A 12,467-nucleotide genomic window follows, 5' to 3' on the forward strand; every position below is an offset into this window, starting at 1 on the left:
TTTTTTGTTTTTGTTTTTTGTTTTTTGGTTTTTTTTTGTTTTTTTGTTTTTTTTGTGTGTGTGTGTGTACAATGTGTGCATATCCTTTGGAGCTGGAGTTAGAGGCAGTTGTGAGACACGGATGCTAGGAGCCAAACTCAGGTCCTCTGGAAGAGCAGCACACACTGGGGAGGACAGAGGCATCGGAGGCAGAACCTACCACTGTTCTTTTCCTAAAGCTCATGTGGTCAAATATTTATGTTTATACCTATAGGTCAATGATGCCCATAATGATGCCCATAAGGTCAGAGAAGTTTCCTTTTGTACTGGCAGTATTTAATGCAGAGACTTATAACTGGTCAAAGTGCTGAGAATAAGCAACCGTGAGTGCTGAGCCCTAAATGTGAGATCTTTATCAAACCCACCCCACTCCAGCAAGGCTCAGAGAACATCATGGAAAAGGGATCCAGAAGGCAGGGAGGAGTGCTATGAAATGATGTCTGCCACACATGGTAGGCTGTCGTATTACTGAACTCACACAGCTGTGTTCACTGCACAAGACCAAGCCAGTCAACACTCAGGCATGGCAGAGGAGGGGGTCAAGAGGCCTTACCCTGTCTGAGGAGCTACATCAACTGTCGTTGATGGCCACTGGGGAAGGGAGTGAATTTCCTTCAGGGGCCTGTGGCTGCTAAGTTGCCTATCCTCCAATGGACGGCCCCACACCCATGCTCATGTGGGCAGCACCAATTGGACTCCTCGAGATTTGATACATAAAGAGGACATGAAGGTGGGAAGGGGAAATGTTAGGAGAAGGTGGGAGGTAGACATGATATCAACACATCGCACACAAGTATGAAACTGTCAAAGAATAAATGAAACATTCTTTTTTAAAAAAGGATAAGAAGAAAAGTTCTCAAGGGAGGGCTGCGGAGGTGGCTCAGGAGGCGAAGCTCCTGCTGCACAAGCAGGAGGACTTGAGTTTGGACCCCAGCCCTGGGGGAAAGCTGGGCCTGGTGGTGTTCACCTGGAACCCCAGCCCTGGGAGGGCTGAAACAAGCTGATCCCTGGAGCTCAGTGGCCACCCAGTCTAGCCAATTGGTGACCTCTGGGTTCAGCTGAGAGACTGCCTCAAAACAAAAACAAGGTGTACAGCTATAGATGAAGATGTCCCACACTGACCTCTGACCTTTGCACTTACATACATGTGCACACAAAATGCACAAACACAGGTACACAAAGACAGACGGACAGATAGAAATAGATAGACAGACAAAATAGAATTCGAAAAATGGAGCCTGGTGGATCAAGGTTATATATAATCCTACTGCTCAGGAGCTAAAGCAGAAAGATCCAAGTTTAAGACCAGCAAGGGCTACAGATTCAGTTCACAGCCACCCCTAACAATATAATAAGACCTTGTCTCGAAAGCAAGAAGGAAGAAACGCTAGGGATATAGCTGAGTAGTAGAGCACCTTGTACCTAGTGCCTAGGGTGTATAATCTTCCATACAAAACAAATAAATAAATACTTTTAAAATTTTTTTTCAAAGGGATGGCCATGACTACTGCCTTAAGGGATGTGGGAAGACAGGGATCAGTATTTAACCACAAATTTTGGTTTCTACTATATAGCAACTCGCTAACAACTCCAAATGCTCTAAGGGTATCATCAACTTCTGGCAAACTTAACTGAACCAATTTCCCCTTGCCTGCTCATAGTCAAAGCTCAGAGCTACCCTCTACCCTCAGGCCACTACTTAAATAGCATCCTCCCAATACAGTCAAGGCCAAAAGCATTCTCTTTCATCTCCTAATACAAGAACAGTAAGTTGCCTGTGTCATTGGTTTTTAAATATCACCCCTGCCCATCCATCCCCAAGAAGACTAAGCAGGATGCTAGCAGAGTCTCGGCTCACGGCTGAGCACCAATAACACAAGCAGGAGAAGAAATCAGTGGTGGAAGAAGACCCATCTGGCTCCGCAGGACTGGCTGTTTGCTTTCCTACCCTTTCTGTTGGGTCCCCCTCACAGTGAACGATGACAAAACGGAACACCATATACTTTGCCCCCCAGAGGACAGTGACAACATCAAGGTGTGTTCCTCTCAGCCCCACTCTCCTTTCCTTTTAACTGGCCCTACTGTGCCACCTCGAGGGCCCCTTCTGGCTCACCAACATGGACGTTCTTGGATATGACAGGCAGAGGGTCAGTCTCCTGCTCCGGCTTGATGAGAATAGAGACAGCAGAGGATGCTGTGATCTCCCTGAGAAGGCTGCTCATGCCCTGCGTGGACTCCTTCAGCAAAGACGTCATATTCTGTGTAGACTCCTTTAAGAGGTCGGAGACAGTGGGAACAAATTTGCTCTGCCCATTCAAATCCTTGTTGTCAATGTTAATTGCAAAGAGTATGGAGTTCAGACCTGCAGAAAAAAGGGGGCAGGGTTGCAGTGCATGCTGCCATGCATTCACACCTCCAACATCAGCAACAAGAGTAAGGGACACAAGAGGACAGACCTCATCTTCAGCACCTGGCATTGGCAGACAGACGCTCACGTCAACGGTCTTTCCACCTTCCATCCCTGAATGTCAGGAAGACAAACGGAAACAAGAACCACCCAGGAGAAGACAGTGGCAGAAGTTCTGGAGAGAGGCTGCCTGAGCTGAGCCTCAGAATAGCCTTGGTCAAGCAACTTGCAACCTCCCTGAGCTCTAGTTTTTTTACCTGCACAATGGCCACAGCAGTGACCCTCTCAGGATCGTGAGCACTAAAGATCTCACCCACCGAAACCTCAGAGAGCTCAGTGTACACCAAGAACACCATTACAACTGCCTTATCCAAGACTGACACTGGCATCCTATGGCCTATAAAGAAAACCATAGCCAAAGCCTGACTTTCCCGTCCCTAGATGAGACTAACATGACCCTCAGTATGTTGACTTAATGTCAGGTTTTAGAAGAAAAATAATGTAAACGGAACAATAAAGAATTTGGAAGAAAGACAAACTATCACATTTATCACCCTTGAAGGGACAGTGAAGCAGCAAAGGATTTCTCAAGCCACAATACATCAATCCAGGGCCTTGCTTCATGCTGATAAGCCACATACATGGCCTTTTCTTTTCTATGGCTCTCTTAAAGCCCTGAAAAGGTGACTGAACATCTAAGAGCATTCTCACCTCACCAAGGAGGAAAGAGGAGGTAACAGAGCTGATAGGATTCAACCGACATGCAGAACCAGGGGTCAAGGCAGTCTGCCAATACAATCCCCAGTTCTTTACAGTTCACCTGGCAGGCCACAAGCTAAATCCTTCAACCTCATGTTTCAAATTCTAGATAAATGGCCCCAGCTTAAACAAACAACAGTGATGCTTCAAAGCAGGAGGACACAGAACATCACAGCATCCCCTTGGGCAATAAATCCACTCCCAGAACCTCTCTGCTCACCAAGCATCTCGGTTCATCACCCCGCCTCCACCAGGCTTACCAGCTGCCATGGTAGGGAGCATGCTGGACCTTTCTTCATCCATCACAAAAGACCAGTCTTCATAGAATGTGCTGCAAAAGCAAAGAGAAGAGGGAAACTCTTAAAGAAGGGTAGTTCTTGGCATTCATACACTGGCCAATGATGCCACTGATGGCTCCCTGGAAACACCAGGCCTGGTGGGTCGCCCAGAGGGAATCTTGTCCCTCTCCACTTTGAAACTTTTCACTAGAAACAAAGGTCTGAATGCGCAGATCCTACAACTTCCTTCTTGGTCCCCTGAGACCTTGAGCTTTAGAGGACCTAAATAGACATATGCAAATATATTTATAAAGAAGCAAAGTTGAAGAGAACAGAGGGATGGATTCCACTCAACAAGGTACTCTAGCGACAGAAAGTCCAAGCTCACCAACAGGGCTCACCCAATTGGCTAAGACAAGAAGAAATGATCAGAAGCAATTATAGAACTACAGGGCTCCATCAACTAGGGCATCCACTTATAAAAACTGCTGGGCTACAAACCCAAACTCCAAGTTGGCCATGGAAAGGACTAAGAGTGTAAAAGGCCCCTGTGAATTTCAGTAGCAGCTGGGAAGGTCAGGGGTAGGCAAGGCAATCTAGCCAATCAATGGCACAGCAGGGCTTAAAAGGAGGTCTCCCAAGTCCAATTTCCAAGCACTTTATATGTTCTGTTAACCAATAAACCACCAGAGTCCTCGGTGCCAACTAACAGAATTCTAAGTGCAGTTTCAATAACATTAATTCAGTGCTGAGTGGCCTGCAGTTCAGCAAGAGATGGGAAAAACTAGTTGCTGATGTGACTGACTACAACATTGGGGGCGGGCACAAAGGGACATTGACAAACCACAAGTCAAGCTAGCATTTTGACTGCACCCAATTCCACAACAAACTGGGATCATGTGAAAATCTGAACTAGCTTTCATACATGTAAATGAATCTGGAGTGGTGTGTGTGTGTGTGTGTGTGTGTGTGTGTGTGTGTGTCCGTGTCCATGAATATGCTTGCATGTGGAGGCCAGAGAACAACCTCCAGTGTAATTTCTCAGGATCCATCACCTTTTTTGAGACAGGGTCTTTCACTGTCCTAGAGATCAAGTAGGCTAGGCTGGCTGGCGAATGACTCCCCAGGGATCTGCCTGCCTCTGCCTCCTTATCATTGGGACATGTACCACTGTGTTAACTCTTCTTACATGGATTATTGTTACTGACTTTTAATTATCTTTTTTCTTGTGTTTTATTTTTATTTTTGTGTGCATATGTGTATGCAGGATGTGTGTGAATTCCAGGCACACTGGTAGAGGTCCACCAACAATTTTCAGGGGTCAGTTCTCTCTCCTTCCACCATAGGACTCATGGAATCTGGGGGCTGGACTCGGGGTTCCATGCCTGTGTGCTCAGCAAGAGCTTTTACCCACTGAAAGCCACCTCGCTGACCCAAGAGTGTTTTTAAGAACAATCCCAGAGTACCCACAGAACCACCGGTAGAAGAAACATTGTGGGCCAGTGGGGCAGCATGGGTGGTGCATCTGTCTAGCATGCACCAGTACCTGAGTCTGATTTCCAGTAAAGAAAAGAGTAAAGCAGAGAGAAGGGATGGGTGCGGGAACAAGACTGCAGATGCCCAAAGGGAGACCTGCGCCTGCAAACAACTGGCAAAACTGAAATCGAGGGACTGTCAGAGTGAAGATGAGAAGCCGGCTCACTGCATTAATGAAATCTGAGTGTCACATCTAGATCCTGCTAACATGGAAGTTACTCAAGGTGCCAGAGAGGATTGACCAAGGCCCCTCGGTCATCGGATGACATAAACTGTGTCTAGTCTACTATCCTTACAGGAAAACTAACTGCTAAAGCTAGAGCAAAAGACACTGTGACAAGGGAAATCCCACCAAGCGAGGATTATCTCTGTGTATGTTATGAGTGATTTAGTTTTTAAGCCAGTAGTTTCTGCAGCAGTTACCAATGTTTCCAAGGAGCTGGTTGGCTACACCAGCTTTGGCTCTGTTTAGTGACCTCTTCCCATTGTTGAGGGCTAGCCATACCTCCCCCGGCTGCTGAACTGTGGGTGTGGCCATGGGACCCTCCCTGCTAGTGAGTCAGGAGTGGAGGCACCTCTGGGGTCAGGAGCCTAGCCATTCAGTGCTTCCTTCAACAGCAATCCCTTTTCCCCTGCGCCAGGCAGCCTGGGCTTCAGAAGAGAGCATGAAGTGACCAGCTCAGACCAAGCGGCTTCTCAAGTGTTGCCTCAACAACCCAGCCTGACCTACACTACTTGAGTAAACTTTATGGTCACGGAAAAAAAAATGCGAAAATGAGCTTTTAATAAAAACAGAACACTTCCTTCCTGAATGTCTCTCATTCTGCGCAGGCCTAGTCCCAGCAGTAGAGAAACAGGCCAGCCTGGCTACACATGAGTTCTAGGCCAACCTAGACTATGTGTGAGACCTTGTCTCAAAATAAACAAAAGAACAAACAAAGCTTCCATATCTTTGGTCAGTTTGGGATTGAATACACTGAAGAACCCCAAATTAAAACTCCATGGAGTGAGGGCAGTCGGCGTCCTCCAACAATAGCTACGCCCTGATCCCGCAAGCACTGATGGAGTGTTGGCTATGTGGGTGCCACACAGAGCCCTCCTAACCACTGTGGCACTGGTTCTCCCACCGAGGGAGTGGCTAGCAGGGCTGTGGTGAGGAGGTCCCCTCTCCTCTGTCTCCAGGTTCTTCCACCGTGCCCAGGGCCGTCCTTCTGGGTACCTGAGCCTGGCGCGGTCAGCCAGGAGCATGTGCAGGTAGCGCTCAAGGGAGTGCTCGTTGAGGGCACAGCGCAGCCAGGCCCGGCCTCGGCCCACGTCTGCAGTGATGTGATGCAGGGAGTGGAAGCGCTGCAGCTCATGCTTGTTGAGGACCTCCTTCACGTAGAACCAGAACACGGGCTCTGCGGAGAGAGCAGCATCTGTCACTGAGCCTGCACACCCCCATCTGCACAGCAATGATCACCAGGCAACCTCATGGGGGGTAAATGGCATTACTTCCTTAGCAAAGATGAGGTACAACAAAGCAATAATCAAAAGTAGACAGACCTCAGGCCCTCCCACCCTGAGACTACCATTCCTAGTTAAACATTTTCAAAACCTTTGTGCCAGTCTTTTTTTCTTGCACCTTTTTCTATACAAAAATCAACATTTGTGGCAGCTAAATTATGTCCCCAACATAACTACACCCTAGTCTCTGGAACCTGTGAATGCAGCCTGAAGCAGCCAAGGTGTGTTATCAACTCTGATTCTGTCAATTCCCGTGGACACAACATATTAATAAGTGTCTTCACAAGAAGACAGAGAAACTGACCCACAGGAAAGTAGGCCATGTGACTAGGGAAGCAAAGATCAGAACGATGTGGCCGCTTCCAAAGAATGCCGGCAGCCGGCAGCCGGCAGCCAGCAGAAGCTGGGAGAAGTGAGATTGGCTGCAACCCTGCAGTATCCACAGGACCAGCCTGCCACTGTCATCCTGACATGTTAGCCAGTGAGGCTGACCTTGGAGTTGCAGCTCCAGGACTACCAGAATAAATCTCTTTAAGCCATACACAGCGTCATGCACCTGCAGTGCTGCCTAGTCAGGAAGCTGAGGCAAGAGTGTGGCTTGAGCCAAAGTGTTCAAAGCTAGCCTGGGCAACATAGCAAGATCCCATCTCAACAACCACAAAAAAGTACATTATATAGTGTATTATTGTATGCCTATATACATATAATTGTGTCTTTTTTATGTTTCCATAAAAAACATTTATTTGATGTTTCCAAATGTAAAATAGAAAGTCAAGATTCTTGCACCAGTTCGAATGAGACCATCTCAAGTGAGACCATGCAAAGCAATTCTTCCTTTTCTGCTTCACACAACGTGACTGACATGTGCTTGGGGTGGGGAGCGCCATTTCTTTACACAGGGCAGTTTCTACTTTTCTGAAAGTCAATTTATAACAACTTACTTTGTTTTTGTTTGGTCGGTTGGTTTGGGGTTTGGTTTTGTTTTGTTTTACTTAGGAGGCACAAGGAGCTGGAGACTTGAGCTGCCCGATTTCATTCAGCTGCTCCACAAATAAGCACACACAGCAGTCTGAACACTGCTGACGGCAGAGGGCTGAGACGCAGACATTACCTTTAGTAGATTCAACTAATTTAAGAGAACTGAATCACCTTCGTGCTTTTCCTCTCTATTCTTGCTGGTCTGGGTTCCAGAAGAGTAATACGGAGCCCTTGGTGAAATTTAACAGTGAAGCTGCATTCTGTAAATTCTTTGCTACTTGCACAGACTAAAGACAGTTGGTTTGCTAAATGGTACTGAAGAAAATCCTGACCCAGATGACATGACTTAGTCCAAATGCTTCTGACCAAAGAAATTATAAACAGTACTTATAGGCTAACTTTTAAAGAGATGGTTGACATTAATACTGTACATATTTACAAGGCATAATTCCATATCTTGATTCAGTTTCTTCTAAATCATGAACATTTTCCAGATTCAAAAGGCCTCAGAACAATTTTGCGTTGTTACTTACTCACCCAGTCTTCTGAACGCTGACCGTGATTTTTGGCAGCTTCCTGCTGGGATATAATTTAGCTCTATCTTAATTACAAAGAGTACACTCCACTGCTGCTTCCCCTCACACAACAAAGAACATCCTTGATCATGAATAATCACCCTTGTTTCTAGATCCTCAGGAGAGCTTCCCAAATGGTGAACTACTTGATATAAGGACAGGAACAAATTTAGGGTTACTGGAAGGCTAAATGAGGTTTGTTAAGCCACAGACAGTCATTCTTACTGACATCTCTTCAAGTCTACCTTTCTTATCCACATGTACAAATTATTTGGGAGTTGAAATTCTAGTGTGTACCTCATCTTGTGATCACTTTTCTTTACAACATGGGCTTATCGACACTTCTTCATGCTATTGTCAATACTGCAATGACAGCTGGGCTCTTGAGTATTAACTGTGCACCAGCCACTGCCAAACATTTCATAACTGACCTCACTCAAACCAAGGCCACGTCGTTCAAAGGCAAGGCTTGGACGAGCCTCACCTAGTGATGCAAATGTTAATAAGCTGCAGAGGTGGGCACGAGTGCAGTGCCAAACACAAGCCACTGAGATCACGTTTGCCTCGGCCGCCGTCAAAAATGAGCATGTTCGCTCTTTCTGAGAGGAAGGACGACAGCGGCAGCGAGGGGTAAGAAGGCCGTTTTGGTCTTAGCTCCTGGCTGCTGCTCTGACCTCCTGGGCTTTTAACTCTGCATTTGGCTCTGTGTTTCTTATTTCATAAAACTGTTCAGAATTACATCTACAAAAAAAAAAGTGAGCATGTTCACAGCTGCTTGATTTCTACATGGAGCAGAGCCAAACAGGTTCGCAGACCCCTCTCAGAACATTAAAGACATTGAGGTTTCCTTCCAGAAGAAGGAAAGATGCACAGCTCCAAAAACTAAACCCAGATTAAGAAACTCCCTCTACTACTCCAGTTCAACTGATCCAGGCTAAGTGTCATTCTAGTGAGCCTCATCTCTAAGGAACATTTAGTCCAGCACACAGGACAAACAGGTGACAAGAGCATTCAGTTATGTGGCCACAGAGCCATGCAAAATCTCAGATTCTTCTCCCATGAGTACAGAATAGGTGGCCTGGGATTACAGGCTAACTGGAGAAAAGGGTAGAGTGTTGAGCACAAAGCCCGAGACGACCGCCCAACAATGGCAGCCTGACACAAGATGACCAACACCCATGGCTAAGAAGAGGTACTGTGTAGCCTCTCTCTCCCTTTCTGGGTCAGCAGCAGCTGTGTATGTATGAATGTGTGGGTATCTGGGGACCCAGCCACCCTCCCAGGTCTTTCAACTTTGTTACTTATTTCATGTAACATGTGAGTCCATCATAAGACATGGGCAAAGGTCAGAGGACGACTTGCAAGAGTCAGCTCTCTTTCCACCACCGGGTCCCAGAGGCTGACCTCAGGTTGTCAGGCGAGGTGACAGGACCTTACAGCTGAACCATATCACTGGCTTCATTTTTCAGACTAAACTTCCCAGGATGAATGAAAAAGCCCAGTTCACCCTTGGCCCTCACACGGCAAACTCACCAGATTGTTCAGCCACACAGAAGAGGCTGCAGCCCCTTCTCTGCCTCTGCTTTTTCCTGGGAACTAAGCCATCCTCTCCGGAGCGGGGGAGGCTCTGAAACTATGAAGCTTAGGAAGTTCCTGAAAGTTTCAGGATTCCCGAGGCCCCATTCAAAGTTATAAGGCAGCGAAGGCTGAGGAGAGGAGACTCTTGGGTAGAGATCCAGCACGTTGGACAGAAAGCCCCAGCATGCAGCTTGGTGGAGTCGTCACCCATGCTGCCCTGAGTCAGCCATGCCTCTCTAAGTAACCAATAAACACACAGGTCATCAAACTAGACTTAAGTGGAGTCATTCTTGGCCTGTTGTCAGTGCCCTATCTGCCATGAAAAGACATTTGTTCATGTCCAAGAAAAGTTACATTCTGACACCAGAACAGGGGACTCTGGGGAGCACATTGCCCTCGACCAGCAAGTGACTCTCATTCCCATCCTGTCTTCTCAGAAACTGCTGTGACCTCCCTCTGACCTTGATCACCAGTAGCACTTTACTGTAGAGTTTTTTCACCTTTAGAGTTTGCAAATTGCTTACTACGAGGATCTTTTTCAAGCCTGTCAGGGATGCCACTGATGATAAGGATTATCCCAGCAGGGCTTCACTTCAGAATTAATGTAGTCTATTTAAAGTGCAACTCACCTGCCGTTTAATGCAAGCAATGGCCATAATTTAATTTGGAAATCTATACTGATCTGCTCTGAAACCTGGGGTAAGTTCCAGAAGCATACCAGGCTTCCACTTCTCCAAGCATTGAAGCCAGCTGCCACAAGAAGAGAACCAGGAAGGGGTCCCAAAGTGAGCTGTCTGGGGGCCCTGTTTGCAGCTGCCTAACAGAACCAACCAGCTTTGGGCAGTTTCTAATAGGCCTTGGCTTTCACTGGCAATGCCAAGAAGTCATATCTTCCACAGGCACAGAGAATAAAGTGCTTGATGAGCAAGAGGAAGACTTGAGTTCAGATCTCATGTAAAAAGCCAGGTGCAGCTGGGCAAAGTGGCACATGCCTTTAATTCCAGCACTTAGAAGGCAGACGCAGGTGGATCACTGTGAGCCAAAGCTAACCTGGTCTATATGGAGTTCAGGCCAGGCAGAACCTGGGTACAGGGGTGCACCTGTAATGCCAGCCCTGGGAAAGCAGGGGCAGGAGGATCCCTAGGGCTGCTGGTCAGTCATTCTAACCCAATCACTGTGCCCCAGCTTCAGTGAAAGCTCCTTTCTCAAAAAAATAAGGCAGAAAGCATCTAAGAAAGACACCTGACATGATCTCTGGCCTGCACAAACACATGTGCACACATACAAGCGTACACACGCACACACTAAATGCAAAATAAGAACATATAAAATGTGACTATGAGCTGACTCAATCAGTGTCAACCACAGCAAACATGCCTGCTGTATAATGTGTTCAACACTGAGCAGCTATGGAGACCGTCATTACACTGAAGCAAAGCCTAGCGGAAAGGTGCCCCAACAGCATCCCTCCCTTTGCTCTGGCATCGCCCCTCTTTCCTATGACAAACATGTCCCACATGGTTCCCTGTGACGCTGTCTTACCCTGTACTCTTCCACTCCCAGCAATGTCACGTCCCACAAGCTGGGAGATAATCAGACCACATCGGGTGTCCACCTCTGTGACACAGCTTCATCCCTCTCCTGTTTTAGATTTGTGCTCTTCATGGGGTATTCTTTACATTAATTTTGATAATAATTTTTTAAATGTATGTGTATGTATGTATGTGTGTATATATATATGAGTGTGCACAGGGGTATGTGTATGTGAATGCAGGTGCCCAGAGAAGTCAGAGACGTCAAATCCCTCTGGAACTGGAGTTACAAGGAGTTGTAAGCTGCCAAACATGAGTGCTGGGTCCTCTGCAAGAGAAGGACATGCTCTTAACCTGCAAACCATCTCCCCAGATGTAATGAGATAGGGTTTGTTCTCTGATCATCTGATGAGCATCTACACAAGACTTGATGCCACTGAGCAAGAGCTCTCCTGCAGAGCCTGGGGAGGAAGGGAGCAGGGAGACAGTCTACTGAGCAACAGGTCTCCTCCAGAGCCTGGGAGGTGTGGGGAGACAGGCCACTGAGCAACAGGTCTCCTCCAGAGTCTGGGAAGGGCAGACAGGCCACTGAACAACAGCTCTCCTCCAGAGCTTGAGAGGTGGGGAGATAGGCCACTGAGCAACAGGTCTCCTCCAGAGCCTGGGAAGTGTGGGGAGACAGGCCACTGAGCAACAGGTCTCTTTCAACTGAGCAGGGTCAAGCACTGTACAAACTGAAGCAATATATCATCCAACTCTAAGGAGAAAGGGCAGCAGCTCTCATATATTAGACAAGATGGGTAGCTGGCTCAAGGGCTCTGAATCACCGGAGTCCTGACTTCACTCAGAGTCACAGGGAGTAATCACACCTCTGAGCTCCACATTCACATTGGAAAAGGAAGAAAGACGCAGGACAAAGTCAGCTCTGCCACTCCTCTTATCTAAAGGCAAGAAGAGCAAACCCAGAAAACCACAGGGAAGCAGACGTGGAGAGAAGCAGTGGGACTAGTCTGTCACTCCTGGGGCACTAGACGAAGGAGGACACACCACAGCTGCAGACTCAGGTGGGAACGAACACTGTACCCACACTAAGGCAGGGGCAATCCACACCCCTCTCATCTAGCACAAGAACTGGGTGGAAATTGCTGCTCCAGCCCAGGACCCTCCCAGTCAGAGCAGGAGATGGTCAGCACTGCAGGACTCCCAAGAAGGGACCACAGCTTTGGCATCTCACCATCTTCCAACTGGCCATAAGGCTGTCTAGAGCAGAGGGACTGTG

The 12,467-nt window shown here is 47.4% G+C and overlaps 1 protein-coding gene across 1 annotated transcript in view; it reads right to left on the bottom strand.

Moving 5' to 3' along the window:
* Snx29 (sorting nexin 29) overlaps positions 1–12,467 on the bottom strand; it is a 477,564-nt gene that overhangs the window by 397,357 nt on the left and 67,740 nt on the right. The window contains exons 5-7 of the mRNA XM_059269973.1: positions 6,239–6,419; positions 3,466–3,536; positions 2,153–2,401 (exon numbers count right to left, since the gene is read on the bottom strand). Of these exons, the coding sequence (XP_059125956.1) occupies positions 2,153–2,401; positions 3,466–3,536; positions 6,239–6,419 (501 nt within the window). The remainder of the gene's footprint in view (positions 1–2,152; positions 2,402–3,465; positions 3,537–6,238; positions 6,420–12,467) is intronic.

Source organism: Peromyscus eremicus, chromosome 8a, assembly GCF_949786415.1.
Source record: "Peromyscus eremicus chromosome 8a, PerEre_H2_v1, whole genome shotgun sequence".
NCBI lineage: Eukaryota > Metazoa > Chordata > Mammalia > Rodentia > Cricetidae > Peromyscus > Peromyscus eremicus.